This window comes from Pelophylax lessonae, assembly GCF_965119305.1.
Source record: "Pelophylax lessonae genome assembly, chromosome: 1".
NCBI classification, from domain to species: Eukaryota; Metazoa; Chordata; class Amphibia; order Anura; family Ranidae; genus Pelophylax; species Pelophylax lessonae.
In genome coordinates this window covers 242,509,171-242,525,309 of record NC_138768.1, presented here as the reverse complement: position 1 = coordinate 242,525,309, position 16,139 = coordinate 242,509,171, and the positions used below count along the sequence as shown (strand labels likewise).

General features: G+C 43.3%; 1 protein-coding gene across 1 annotated transcript in view; it reads right to left on the bottom strand.

Moving 5' to 3' along the window:
• TMEM132C (transmembrane protein 132C) overlaps positions 1 to 16,139 on the bottom strand; it is an 843,198-nt gene that overhangs the window by 149,310 nt on the left and 677,749 nt on the right. The window contains exon 4 of the mRNA XM_082244139.1: positions 8,126 to 8,309. Coding sequence (XP_082100265.1) covers positions 8,126 to 8,309 — 184 coding nt within the window. The remainder of the gene's footprint in view (positions 1 to 8,125; positions 8,310 to 16,139) is intronic.

Sequence of the window (16,139 nt, the reverse complement as noted above, 5' to 3'; positions counted from 1 at the left end):
GCAGTGGTGGTCAACTCTAAGAACACAAAAGGCCTCCCCTGTGGCCTCTTGACACTATGAAGAGACTATACATTTCTTTTGGTGGTATTTGATCACCTGTGCGATTTTTTGATCATGCGCTATAAACAAAAAAAGAGCGTCAATTTTGCAAAAATAACAATATTTTTCACATATTTTTATATGAAATTCCCCAAAAAAATGTAAAAATCTAAATTTTTTAATATTTTCGGCCAATTTGTTTTATGCTACATATGTTTGGTAAAAAAAATAGCAAAAAGCGTATATTAATTGGTTTGCGCAAGTCATTGCGTTTACTAACAAAGTTAAAGATTTTTGTCATTTTTGGTGGGTTTTTTTTTTAACGCGTAATGGCGGCGATCTGCGATTTTTTTTTTTGCGGGACTGCGACATTGCGGCGGACAGATCGGACCCTTGACTGACATTTTTGACACTTTTGGGGTTACCAGTGACATTACTGCAGTAATCAGTGCTATACATATGCACTGTTACTGTAAAAATGACACTGGCAGGGAAGGGGTTAACTGTATTGGAGAGGGAGGGGTTAAGTGTGTCCTAGGGGCGTGTTTCTAACTGTGATGGGACATGGCTACTAGTGTAAAAACAGAGATCAACGGTCCTACATAGTAGAACCGTCTGATCTCCATTTTTACACAGGGGAGAATGACAGGCGGCTTGTTTACATTAGCCGCCTGCCTTTCTCACTTCCCGGCGAACGATCGCGAGTGACCGGCGGACATCGGGTCCGCTGGTCACACGCACTGACTTGTTAGGGAATGAGCCAGGGCGGGCGCGCGCCTCAGCGGGCGCGCTCGCCCGCTATTGGCTCACAAGCCAGTGACAGGCTAGTGACGTATATATACCTCACTTTGCCTGGCCGGGGCTGACCGCCGCAGTATATGTACTTGCGGCGGTCGGCAAGTGGTTAAGGACCTCCGGGGTCCAGGAGCTGCAACACAAGGAGCAAGGGTCCACATGTGACCCTCATGCCACAGATTGAACACCTGGGGTCTATGAAGTATGATGAGTGGTGGTCAAGTCCATAACAGAGACGTAATGTTTCCAGACCTTTGGGAATTCAAGCAAACACTTTTTTTTAAAACCAGCGTAGTCCATTTGCACACCTAATGCCATAATTGAGTGGCTTGGGATATGTACAATACAATAATCTTAGACATGCTATAGATTATCTTTGTTCTATAAATTAGATTTTTATAAGTAAGGAATTACTTTGTCTTGCTGTTTCACAACATACGAACAATTATAAAATATAAATAGATTATGAAAAATACTAAAAACAATATATACTAAGGCAGTTTTTGCACATTATTAAATGAAATCCTGTCTCTTCAATGGAAGAAAGGTGCTGAAATGTCCCATTTCTTTTCTACCCTAAGACTTGAAGCTGGAGCAGACTGTTGTCAAGTAAAATGGTTTTTTGGCTCATAAAATAAGAATGGAACATGTGGGATTAATGAAAGGACCTTAATACGATTTTATCCTGTTAGATTACTTTCAAAGACTCTAAATACCATAAACCATATAACTCCCCAAATCATCCTTTAAAGATGAATCTGCAACCAACTGTAATGTACTAGCAAATAATTGATTCTCTTGTATTTTGTTATGTGCAGCAAAGAATAGCTTGAGGGATGTCATAGCACAACTAATGGATACAAATGGACTGAATTTAGTAGGAGTGGAAGGTACTGGATACATGAAAGCAATGTCAAATACAGCAGGACATCAGCGTGCGTCTTAAGAGGGTCTCTGAATCCTAATTCACTGTAGGAAGAGTTGAAAATGAGGTTTTGAGAAACTTCACATTGGAAAATGTATCAAATTACTTTCAGGAAATGCTGACTCTTTCAGGTTTATAGAAAAATAAGTATGCAATGTGTTCCTGGCTGTACTGAATCAACCTACAGCAGAGTTCTGAAACTTTGTTTCTCATACAACTTACCTGTGGGAGAGAAACACATATGGAACGTGTATATTATACAAATAAAGAAACATTAACTGCTTGGCTACAGATACAAAATTATGTTAGGCATCACATCATGAGTGTAGACAATAATATTATCTTGACAACTGCCTAGAAGATGGCCATTCAGAAATAAATATGATTAAAATAAATGAATCATATATGCCATTTTATTTGTACTTCTGAGATAATTATCCTTGAATTGCAACAGTACTTAAAAGTGTTTCTATATGTTAATTAAAACAAATCCTTTTTTGTCAGCTACCTGTAACAACAGCCTTGACGCACTCATTGAGAACAAAAAAAAAAATGTAATCAAGCCCACATCAATGGGTTCATTCCTTTTTTATTTAAACTTCTATTAAATGTAATTTCTAGTACACGGATATACGCTTACTGCAAGCAGGTTCTCCTACTTACCATAACTGGCATGGTAGAGTGACAAAATACTCTATAGGAAGGGGTGGTGAAAGGATATGATTAGTAGAGATGGGCTTGATGTTCAAGTCGAAGATAAGTTTGACTCGAACATTGGGTGTTCGTGTGTTCGCCAATGAGTGCCCCATAATGCACTGCGTGATTGCACCGCATTAAGTGCTTGTGATTGGCCAAAGCATGCACCTGACCACAGCACAATGTCCTTTAAGGGCCATGATTGGCTAAAGGCAGGGTGCCTTTAGCCAATCATGGCTCAGGGGCTAAGCCCACGCCCCACACTATATAAGGCTTCTGCTTACACGGCAGCCATGTATAGTGTGTTACAGTAGAGATTAGGCAGATAGTTAGTGGATAGTGTGTTGAGTTAGTTTAGTGCAGTCAGTGTAGTGTACAGGCATACCCCACTTTTAAAATGTATAGATATGTTGTAGTCCTGGATCCCCTTTCAATGCTCCCCAAGTTTTGTGTTCCTGTCACTCATAGTTCGTGAGCAGTGCCATGCCAAACTGACCAAGATTTCCCATAAACCCCAATATTAAAGACAGGGAGCAGTGCCATGCCAAGCTGACAAATATTTCCCATAGATGCCAATGAGCACTGAAAACTGAAAATTGGTCTAGGCAGGAAGGGGGTAAAAGTGCCCTGTATTTAAGTGCCCTTTCGGTCTGGTATAGATTTTTTAGGGGAGCTCCATGCCACAATTAAAAAATACTGGTGTGGGATCCCCTCAAAAATCTATATCAGGCCCTTCAGGTCTTGTACAGGTTTTAAGTCCCCCCCCCCCTCCTGAACCATACCAGGCCGCTTGCTCTTAACATGGGGATGGTGATTTGGGGTGAGGACAAGGGCCTCCTCTAGACAACCCTAGGCTGTGGTTGTATGGGTCTGTGGGTGGGGGCTTATCGGAATCTGGAAGCCCCCCTTTAAGAAGAGGGTCCCCAGATCCCGCCCCCCATGTGAAAGAGGACTGGGTACATCATACCCCTACACATTTACCAAGAAAATGTAAAAAAGGAAAAACCACATAAGACAGTTTTTGACAAGTTTTTATTAAAAAGAAAAAAAATAGTGTCCCTCGATGTAAATTCATTGTCAATCACGACGCCCAGTGCTGTATCTTGGCCTAGGCCAACAAGGCCCAGGCCTAGAGCGGCACTTTGCAGGGGGGGAGCAAAAAAGCTGCACCCCGCCTAAAAAACAAACAAAAAAAAAAACAGCCTCTTCCCTGCTCCTGCATGAAAAGGGTCCCCGCCGGCTTGCTCTACACTTTTAGTATAGTGCCAGTCTTATGGGGCGAATTGGGACAGAGAGCAGGGTCCAGGAGGCAAATAAGTCTGTCACCCACATAAAGCACTCACACTGCTACCTGCCAGTATGATAATACCGGCCAGTGAGGACATTCAGACAGACCGCAGGCCGCCAACCACACTTAATACAACTGGCCCGATGGCCCCCAATGCTAATAAGTGTGGCACTGCAGCCTAATGCTCCGCCTACCCTCCTCTGCCACCAGGTATGGCAGGCATCATATCAATAATATAATTTCATTTCTTTAAACATCCTTGCATATTATATTATATATTGTATATATTGCATCATATACAATTAAGACTTGTAATTGTATATGATGGCAATAATATTTTGGACCTGCTTACCTCATATGTGCTACTGCAATATGTCACTGGGTTAGTAAGATTACTCCTATCTCATAAGATATTTGGACTTGTGTTTGCTGCCACCAGATTATTTCACTTATATGTATAATGACTATGGACGTCCTAGTCATTATACAAATAAGTGAAATATTTCTATAATTACAATCAGTGGCAGCAAACACAAGTCCAAATATCTTAGGCTGCATTAATGGGCACTGATAGGCTGCTCTGGTAGCCACTGATGGGGTTGTACTGATGGCCACTGATGAAGCTACACTGATAAGCTGCACTGATGAGGTTGTACTGATGGGCACTAATGAGGCTGAACTTATGGGAACTTATGAGGTTACGCTGATGGGCACAGATACACTGTGGTTGTGGTCTGTGGTTTACAGATGACAGAACAGGTCAGAAACAGGAAGGGGTGTGGCCTTTACAGGAAGGGGTGGGTCATATTTAAATCAGGGGGTGCACAAGTTTAGTCAGGCCTAGGGCAGCACAAAACCTAAATACACCACTGATGACGCCTGCTGACCCAGAAAAACATTTAAAAGATGCTTCGCCTCTTCTGAGGCGTCCCGCCGTATGCCGTTTTTCAGCTTTGACAGCTGTTTTAAAGGCAAGGGGTGGGGCCACTCAGTTACATCACACGGGGGCGTCATTTGATGTCAGAAGGGGGCAGAGCCACCAGGTGACGCAACCAGGTGGCCCTACCCCTTGACTATAAAAGTGCTGTCAAAGCTGAAAAACTGCATACGGCAGGACGCCTTGGAAGAGGCGAAGCGTTTTTGATATTTTTTCTATTTTTCAGGTCAGCGAACATCATGATTGACGATGGATTTACATCGAGGGACACTATTTTTTTTTTTAAATAAAGGTCTTGGCAAAAATTGTCTTATGTGATTTTCCCTTTTTTTACATTTTTTTGGTGAATGGATAGGGATAAAATGTACCCGAGACCCATTCGCATACGGGAAAGGGCCAGGATCTGGGGGCCCCCTTGGTAAAGGGGGATTCCAGATTCCAATAAGCCCCCCTACCCGCAGACCCCCACAGCCCAGGGCTGTCAGAAAGAGGCCCTTGTCCCCTTAAACATGGGGACAAGGTGAATTGGGGGGCACCTCAAAGCACCCACCCATGTTGAGGGCAATTGGCCTGGTATGGTTCAGAAGGGGGGGGGCGCTCACTTGTCCCCTACGCCATTTTTATTTCATGTTTTTTTATCTGTATTGCCAGGAGCCGACAATACATTACAGCCGTGAGCAAGTTTAAATAACATTTTTTCCTTTAGAAATGTTAGCATTGCTGCAGCAAGATCTATAGATCGTACAAATGCACCACTTTTTAGGCACCTTAAGGGGACCCCCCCCCCCAGGCACGATATTTAAAGGAATTTTTCATTGTTATTGTTTCACTTTAAGCATTATTGAAATCACTTCTCCTGTAAAAACGATTGTTTTAAAAAAAAAAATGTTTGCATTGATACATATCCCCAATGGCAGTACCCGGGTCCTTATACACTTTTTTGGCAATAACATGCATATGAGCCTTTGAAATTTAGAACTTTTGATTTTTCATGTTCGTGTCCCATAGACTTTAATAGAGTTTGCATGTTCTGGTGGAAACTGAACAGGGGGGTGTTCGGCCCATCACTAATTATTAGTAATGGAGGACAATGGAAAATAAACAGAAAAATTGTGGGCTTGAATTACAAAACACTCCTATACTCAAACTTTTTTGAATTACGAAACTTAAAAGTGAAAGTTCACTCAACATTTCAAATGAACCCCCCTATACAATTTCAGATCCCCTGAATAATAAATACCAATGTTCTTTCTCAGCCACTGCAACTAAAGAAGGAGAGAGAACACTGCGCATGCATCTTAGTTTGAACGGGCCATTAGGGGACACACATTTGTAGCTTCCAACCCATTATGCAAATATCAGGATGGTGGGGGATCTCCATAGCTGCAAATGTACTGGAAAGCAGAAGCAGCATTTGAAAATGAGGAGTGCTGGTATGTATTATTCAGGGGATCTACAACTGCATAGGGAGCTTTGTGTAAAATGTTGCTAAGGGTGAACTTATTAAAACAAACATGTGGGCTAAGTTTACTGTTTTGTAAAAGTACAGGCCAATGTAAAAGTGTACCTGTTAGCTAAAATGATGTGACATATTGGCACTTACATGATGCATAATCAGATGTTACATGGACACAGTTGTGAACTAGTGAACTCTGATGGGGACCACGTTACTTGATGTCAGCTCTGGTCCACCACCTCCTGACATCTGATATAACATGAAAGCACCCAGGAATGCCAGCTTTGTAAAGTAAGTGCCAGTTTTCATTTTGGACAACAAGCATACTTAAAGGTTTTTCTATACTTTTTCAAAAATATCAGGATAAGCATATGAGTGAATAGCATGCAACATAAAATGCGAGCCTGTACCTGTCCTATTAGCAGAGTCCCTGGTATATCACCATCAAACCCCTAAATGTACAAATGCAAGTACTGCCTCTTGAAATTTGGTATTTACACAGGGGGGTTAGGATGACACCCTCTATCTATTTGGTAGTACTTAGTTCTGATGAGCGGTCTCTTAGACAACTGAGTTGAATGCAGACGTTGGCATACTGACATACCCACTCCTCACAATCTATGGTATTCAAGCAAGCGATACAACTATCTGCAAACAAATTTGCTAACAGGAAAGATAAATTATGGTACCTCATGTTACCTGCTGTTCATCACAAAGGCAAACCCTGAAATTTGTAGTAAATTTTTCGGTTTATTTTAAAGATTAAAGCTGCCATACTTTGAACAAAATTTGACTGGCACAGCAGGGACTGGCCAAATTTTGATCCATGTATGGGCAGGGAGGTTGTACAGAAGTCAACTTCTGTTCAATCACCCTGTCGGATTTTTCCATCCCATAGCCGGCAGCACTGATCAGTGTATTCTGATGGCAGGGTATTCTCCTCGCTGTCAGGATACAATAGCTCAATTAAGAGGATTCCTCCCTCCTCCATCCAGAGTGTGTAGATGGAGGAATTGAGTCATTTATTTGGTTCAACCTACTTGTTAAATGGAAAAAGAAAATCTATGGGTTGCCTTACCCCAGCTAAAAAATCTTTCTTGTTTTGGATGGAGTAGACAAAGTTTAGAACTTTTATCAGGTTATTATCACTGTATGCCTTACCATCCTTATAAAACATGTTCTCTTTCTTGTGATGGTGTCACATGGACAGAAAATGAACCTGAGTCTCATAATGATCAAGCGCTGTACCCTTCTGCAGGTCTCTCAGGGCAGATTGATAGCAGTGGAAGCCATTGACTACTTCTGCTGTCAATCAGATCCAGTGAGGAAGGGGCGGGGGAACCTAACCCGTTCTGTATCTATGTATGCACACAGCTGGCTTGGGAGCGTGCCCGCACTTCTGCCCCCATAGCAAGTGGCTTACTATGGGGGCAGATACAGAAAAGGAGGATCCAAGAGTGCTGCTGCAGGGGGGGGACTCAGAAGAGGGGGTTCGGGCTGCTCTGTGCAATACCCCTGTACAGAGCAGATAAGTAGAAACCTCTTTTTTTTTACTTTAGGTAAAAGCATTGGAGCCTTTAGAACCACTGTAACGTTATAGTAAAAATACAGCTTGCAATATTTATTCCTAGAGAAAGGTAATAAAACATTTCCTGAAGTATTTAGCTGCAAAACTAAGTAAAAGACTGTAAATTATGAACTAAAGAGTAGCTGGGGGTGCATTCAGATATTTTTATCCTCAAGCAACTGAGAGCTGCAGAGAAGGAGAGAGAGCTGTGTAAATCACATAAAACACCAGTTAGACACACCTGGTGATTAGCTTTCTAAATCACAGTTTTATAAAAATAAATACAAAAATGAAATAATGAAATCAAGGTAGTATTGGGTGATCTCTGTATATTTATTGTCATTTCTGCTTCTACTTATCATATGTGCTTCTCTAATTAAAATACCATTTTAGACAGAAGTTACTATGAAAAAACTCCTTACCATAGAGAGGGGGACAATTCCCAGAATATCCTTCTGGCTAATGAAGACCTCAGACAGAACCAGATCAGTTGTGGGTTTTCCGGGATATTCTAGCTGCCAGGAGATGGGCTGAGTACCAGAAAGGCTACTGAAACTCGTGATCTCAAAGTTCATTTTTACGACCTCTGTAAATAGACTGTTACTCCTAGGAGAAAGCAAGAAGGACTTTATTAGCACTGACGTTGATGACTCTTAAAAGGATTGCAAACTCTGGGATCTTTTTATAAAGGAATGAAAGTAAGAATAATGACATATGATTAAGTGTTAACACACAAAGCAAGTCAGAAATTAATGAGGGCAATTCATAAAGCAGGTTTATGACACTTCTTGAAATTCTTAAAATTCTGACGTGCAAATGTTGGTGCGAGCGACAGAATAATGTACCTCTTAGAAGCAGGGACATGACTTTGGGGTAAGCACCACATGCAGAGGTGCACTGAAGCTGGAGTGTTCACACAGACACACTGTCCTGAGTGCAACTGAGCTCTCTACCTGCCTATTCAGCTGTCACACAACTAAGGCATTTAAAGCCTGGTGTGTAGAGCCTGGTGGAGATTCAGAGACACTAGTTGTCTGATCTGTTCCCTCGTGATTGACAGCAGGCAGTGGCTGGATCTATAGCCAATAGACAACCTGCAACTGACTATATAATCCATGCACTGTCTGCTGTGAATCACAAGGAGAGACAAGAACTAATGGAAAACTAGTGTCTCAACTAACTACTGGTTAACATGAGGCTGTAGGTTGTGAAGCTGACAGTGTCCTCAACAACCAAAGCCAGGTGGTTGGGGTAGCAACGGCAAACATGTTGCCTACTACACAGTGTACAAAGATGGACACTAGGGATGAGCTTCCAAATGCCAAACATTTAGGGCTTGGACAAACATGGCAGCTCAACTTCCACTGTTCATTATTTTCTAATGCAGCAGCTGGTGCTTGCATCCAACTCATCCTTACCAACCACTGACATCACTGGCCCATTTACTTACATGGATGAGAATTCCTGGCCATGAAAGCAAATGAGCAAGGGACAGTGGGAGTTAGATCATTGCCTATATAGTTGGTATAAAAAAGAATCACCCCCTTTAAAATAATCCCATTTTGTTGCTTCGCAGCCTGAAACAAATACAGACACAATTTTCGTTTTATCCAGCTGTATTTACTCAATAGAACTTATATCATCCAAGTGAAAGATATAAAACCAACATGTCAGAAAAAAAAATCAAAAACAGAATCGCTTTCAATAGGGCTCAAGTCCAGCAGGAACACATGGGAACAGTGTTCCTGTACTTTTTCTACAGCAAGAACACCGTTCCCCTTAGCAGCCGCGTCCTGGCGCCCCCCCAACAGAATCCCAGCCCCACCTTCTGCTCTGGGATGGCGGGTTGGTAAGCCTAGATTGCAGGTTCCCGACCCGCCATCCCTGAGCATCAAGCCAGCAGTACCCACCAGCAGTACCCACCAGCAGTACCAGCCAGCAGTACCCGCCAGCAATGCAAGCCAGCAGTACCAGCGGGCAGTACACACCAGCAGTACCTGCCAGAAACACAAGCCAGCAGTACCCACCAGCAGTACCAGCCAGCAGTACCCACCAGAAGTACCCATCAGCAATACAAGCCAGCAGTACCAGCCAGCAGTACCCACAAGCAGTACCAGCCAGCAGTACCAGCCAGCTGTACCGGCCAGCAGCACCAGCAAGCAGTACCAGCCAGCAGCACAAGCCAGCAGCACCCAACAGCAGTACCAGCCAGCAATACCTGCCAGTAGTAACCACCACAAGTACCAGGCAGCAGTACCCACCAGCAGTATCAGACAGCAGTTCCCCCACCAGCAGTATCAGCCAGCAGTACCTATCAGCAGTATATGTCAGCAGTACCCACCAGCATTACCAGTCAACAGCACCAGCCAGCAGCACCAGTCAGCAGCACCAGCCAGCAGTACCCACCAGCAGTAGTAACCACCACAAGTACCAGCCATCAGTATCCACCAGCAGTATCTGTCAGCAGTACCCACCAGCATTACCAGTCAACAGCACCAGCCAGCAGCACCAGTCAGCAGCACCAGCCAGCAGTACCCACCAGCAGTACCAGCAGTAGTAACCCCCACAAGTACCAGCCAGCAGTATCCACCAGCAGTATCTGTCAGCAGTACCCACCAGCATTACTAGTCAACAGCACCAGCCAGCAGTACCAGCCAGCAGTATCCACCAGCAGTATCCGCCAGCAGTACCAGCCAGAAGCACAATCCAGCAGTACCAGCCCTGGAGGAAAGCCAGCAGCATTCACCAGCCATACCCGCCTGGGGGGCAGCAGCCAGTGAAACCTGCAGTGTGAAAGCAGCCTTAGGCCCCTTTTTACACAATCGGTCCAATCGGGTCTGCCTGTCTGTTTTTCAGGTGGACCCATTCGGACCCTCCCTTCACCTCTATAGAGTCGTGGCCGTTTACATCCGCCTAGCTCCAATCCGATCCACCTAAAAAAACAGAATTGGATCCGTCTTCTTCTGTCTGGGTGGATTTAATCGGAGGGCCTATAGAGTAGAGCGGCGGGGCTGTATCTGCTCTGCATATGTTGAGTGGACATGGACCTGTCATCTGCCCGCTCTGCTCATTGTGGCCCGCGACTAGATGCCAAGTCACTAAAGTGGCCCTTGCTCCTTAAAAGGTCATTGATCTTTGGGTCATTGTCACGTTGGAAGGTAAACCTTCTTCCCATTGACAATCTTCTGGCAGATGGCAGCATATTTTCCTCAAGAATTTGACGGTATTTTGCCCCATCCATCCAAGTGCTCCAGTCCCTGCTGCAGAGAAAAACCTCATACCAGGATATTATCACATCCATGCTTTACTGTAGAAATGGTGTTATGTGGATGGTGAGCTGTATTGGATTTCTACCAGACATATAATTTGGTGTTAAGGCCAAATAATTCAATTTTAGTCTCATCTGACCATAACACCTTTTTCCATGTGGCCTCAGAATCTTCAAGGTGCGTTTTGGCAAAGCTTAGTTGTGACTGCATGTGGCTTTTCTTGAGGAGTGGTTTTTTTCTTGAAACCCTCCCATACAAGCCACATTTATGGAGAATTTGTGATATTGCTGTCACATGCATACAATGAACACTCTTTGTCATAAAAATTCCTGCAACTGCTTCAGAATTGCTGTAGGCCTCTTGGTAGCCTCTCTGACCAGTTTCCTTCTGGCTCTTTCATCCAGTTTGGGGCAACGTTCTGATCCGTGTTGTACCAAATACCTTCCACTTCTTAATAATAGACTTCACTGTGCTTCTAGGCATTGATAAAAGCTTTGCATTTTTTTTTGTATCCATCTTCTGACTTGTGCCTGCCTATAACTTTATCCCAGGAATCTTTTGACAGGCACTTGCCACCCATAGTTGATTGTTTGCTTCAGCTGGACTACCAGAGACTGAAATGCTCAAGGAAAGCTGAGCTTATCAAAATGATCACAGCTGATCATAGTTGAAAGTCAAATGGCTTTGTGTGCCATTGAGGAGGTGATTAGCTACACCTGATTGAGTTTACAAGTCGTTTTAGAAAGGGGGCAGTCTTTTGTGAAACTCAGGGATTACGTTTTTTGAATTTTTTTAATTTATTTTAACATGTTGGTGTTATATCTTTCACTTGGATGCTATACATATGCTTTTGGTACTTTACATTGCATAGGGGCTGAAGGCATAAGTAGCTTACAGAACAAGGAACAAAAGTGTTTTTTGGTTTTTCCTTTTTGTTTAGCTTCCAGGAAGTGACATGGATACTACTGATCAACAGGTATTTTCGCAATCTCTATAGGTAAGAATATGCACGGACATATGTGCAAGCACAGTAAGACCTTGCACTGTGGAAGTCTGTTTTAGCCCCTCTGAACTGCTGGCAGGGAAAAGCTGCTTAAAAATGTGCATAAAGCCGCATATTACATGTGTTTAGGCGTGTCTGTCATTTAAAGCATCTCTTCAGTCATTTTTTCATCTTTTCTATTTATTAAATCCTCTGCCCTTGTCAGGGGCGTACCTAGAGCATTTGGCACCCGGGGCGGATCCTATATCTGGCACCCCCCCCCCCCAGGCAACGAACATTGACGTGTCATGTGTAAAATGTATGGAGACCCCCTTTTACATTACACAGAACCCTTACCCCTGGACCCCTTTACATTACACAGCCCCCGTACCCCTGGACCCCTTTACATTACACAGCCCCTGTACCCCTGGACCCCTTTACATTACACAGCCCCCTTACCCCTGGACCCCTTTACATTACACAGCCCCCTTATCTCTGGACCCCTTTACATTACACAGCCCCTGTACATTACACAGCCCCCTTACCCCTGGACCCCTTTACATTACACAGCCCCCTTACCCCTGGACCCCTTTACATTACACAGCCCCTGTACCCCTGGACCCCTTTACATTACACTGCCCCCTTACCCCTGGACCCCTTTACATTACACAGCCCCTGTACCCCTGGACCCCTTTACATTACACAGCCCCTGTACCCCTGGACCTTTTTACATTACACTGCCCCCTTACCCCTGGACCCCTTTACATTACACAGCCCCCCATTGGAACCCTTTACATTACACAGCCCCATCCCCCATACAACCCTTTACATTACACAGCCCCATCCCCCATACAACCCTTTATATTACACAGCCCCCCAATATAACCCCTTTACAATACAAAGCCCCCACCAATAGAACCCCTCTACAATAAATCCCCCATAGAACCCCTATACAATACAAAGCCCCCCCCATAGAACCCCTATACAATACAAAGCCCCCCCCATAGAACCCCTATACAATACAAAGCCCCCCCCATAGAACCCCTATACAATACAAAGCCCCCCCCATAGAACCCCTATACAATACAAAGCCCCCCCCATACAACCCCTATACAATACAAAGCCACACCCCCAAAAAAAGAACCCCTTTACAATACAAAGTCACCCCCCCCTCAAAATAACCCCTTTACAATACAAAGCCCCCCCGCCCCCCCCCCCTCAAAATAACCCCTTTACAATACAAAGCCCCCCCGCCCCCCTCAAAATAACCCCTTTACAATACAAAGCCCCCCCGCCCCCCCCTCAAAATAACCCCTTTACAATACAAAGCCCCCCCCGCCCCCCCTCAAAATAACCCCTTTACAATACAAAGCCCCCCCGCCCCCCCCTCAAAATAACCCCTTTACAATACAAAGCCCCCCCCGCCCCCCTACCTTTTTAGGAGGAGAGCGGAGGAGGAGGAACTGTTTAAAGCAGAGAGGATGTGAGAGACTCGTCACTCCCGAGCCCTGAATACACAGCGATCGGCGCCTCGGCGGGAACTGCAGAAGTTACTATGCTGGTTAATGAGCAGGTGATTGGTTGATAGGCGGTCCTAGCAACCAATCGCCTTCTCATTAACCAGCATAGTAAACTGCGGCAGCGCCGATCGCTGTGTATTCAGGGCTCGGGAGTGACAGTGAGTCTCTCACATCCTCTCTGCTTTAAACAGTTCCTCCTCCTCCGCGGTGGAAGCAGTCTGGCGGCCGGCCCCGGGTGTCACCCTGATCTTCCCTGACACACTGACACCCCCCTAATGTGTGGCACCCGGGGCGGACCGCCCCCCCTATTGTTACGCCACTGGCCCTTGTTGTTTTAACTTTGGATAGTAAAACGATTTTTTTCTGCCAGTAAACACCTAATACAGCCTACTTCCTCTTTCTTGTCTGGTCATTAGCCTAGGCCAGTGATGGTTAACCTTGGCACCCCGATAGTTTGGAACTATATTTCCCATGGTGCCCAACTACACTGCAGTGTGCATGAGCATTATTGGAAAAATAGTTCCAAAACATCTGGGGTGCCAAGGTTTGCCATCACTGGCCTTGGCTAATGACATCATGCACAGCTCTCTCTCTTACTCTCGTGAGAGATTGCCAGCAAGGAAGAGAGGGATGAGTCATAGGACCAAGGCAAGGACAGCTGCAGAGCTAGAGGGGACTGGATGAGGACGGAGATAACAGGAGACTGCAGAGATCCATGAGTATTCATCAAGATAGGAGACATGTGCAGGCAAGCAGTGGTGTCTGTCTTTATACTGTATATGTGTGTCTGTCTGTATAAAGTGCATGTGTCTGTATCTGTCTGAATATATATATGTGTGTGTGTGTGTGTGTGTGTGTGTGTCTGTGTGTGTGTCTGTGTGTGTGTCTGTGTAAATGCAGGAAGTGAACAGTCAGCAACTTCAGCTGCCCGCAGTTAAAATGGCTGCAGCCAGACTTAGTGGAAGGAGATTTCTTCAGCATATATGGCAAGTACAAAATCACAGTACATATAAAATATTATGCAAAGTGGTTGGAGGCAAGCTTCAGAATGGCAAAGATGTTTTTTTTACAAATTATCTGAGCAGACTGTAGTTCTTCTTTAAGCATTAATGCCTTCCACTGGACAGAATATTAACCACTTCTGGACCGGAAGGTTTTACCTCCTTAATGACCAGGCCATTTTTTGCAATTTCTCACTTTGTGAATTTAACTGGTAATTGCACAGTCATGCAATGCTGTACCCAAACAAAATTGATTTCCCTTTTTTCCGACAAATAGAGCTTACTTTTGGCGGTATTTGATCACCTCTGCGTTTTTTATTTTTTTGCGATATAGATGAAAGAAGACCGAAAACTTTGTGAAAGAATCAAATGTTCTACTTTTTCTTATAAAAAATATCCAATAAACTACATTTTTGTCATACATTTAGGCCAAAATGTATTTAGTTACATGTCTTTGATAAAAAAAAAAAAATCTCAATAAGCGAATATTTATTGGTTTGCGCAAAAGGTATAACGTCTACAAACTATGGTGTATACAGACTTGTATAAAGTACTCGAAATTTCTACTTGAGTAAAAGTACAAGTGCTCGATCAAAAAGTGACTTGAGTAGAAGTGGAAGTGCTCACAGAAAAAGTTACTTAAGTAGAAGTACTAAAGTATTCAACATTTTTTTTACTTAAGTATTGCAAGTAGTTTTTTCAAAAAAATTGCTACTTAAGTACTAAAAGTAAAAAGTACCAGTAGTTTTGAAAAAAAATTTCTACTCAAGTACTGAAAGTAGAAGTACAAGTACTGTGTTATGTAGTTATTAAAGAAAGAAGTCAAAAGTTTGAACATCATATTGTTTTTTATTATTTCAAATGATTTATTCAAATGATTAACCTGTGTTTGTTAGTAGTTTCTTGATGCACTTTAAGCGCTGTAGCACCATTTATTTGTTTGTTTCATATTTTCTTTTTATTGGAAAGATTTGGTATAGCAGCTTTTATTATACGCAGCCTTTATTTTCGTATGCGCTGATTTACAAATTACATTATACACATTTTTTTGAACTTCATGAAACCTGCCATCTACTGTTCTGGCTGTGGTAATTTTTTTAAAAGTAACGAGTAACTATGCAGCACAAAAAAAAAAATACTTGAGTAGAAGTATCGAAATCATCGAAAAAATGTAGTGAAGTAAAAGTAGAAGTAGGAGAAAAAAATTCTACTCTAGGAAAGTAGAGATACCGCATTTCGGTACTTAAGTACAGTACTTAAGTAGTTCTACTTCGTTACTATACATCTCTGGGTGTATATACTGGAATTTACGCAGCTTTTACTTTCTGACTCATTTCTTGAATTGCTAAAATGGCGTGGCAGTACAAAACCCCCCAAATTACCCCTTTTTGGAAAGTAGACACCTCAAAGAATTTCCTGAGAGGCGTGATGAGCCCAATAAATATATATTTTTTTTGTCACAGGTGTTTGAAAAATGAAAAAAAAAAAAATTATGCTGCTTCTCCTGAGTATGGGGATACCCCATGTGTGAGACTATTTGACAGTCTAGCTGCGTACAGAACCCTGAATTTCAATCACCGCCTTCTGGCTTTCTAAGGGCGTAAATTGTTGATTTCACTACTCACTACCTTGTTTCGGAGGCCATGAAATGCCAAGACAGCACA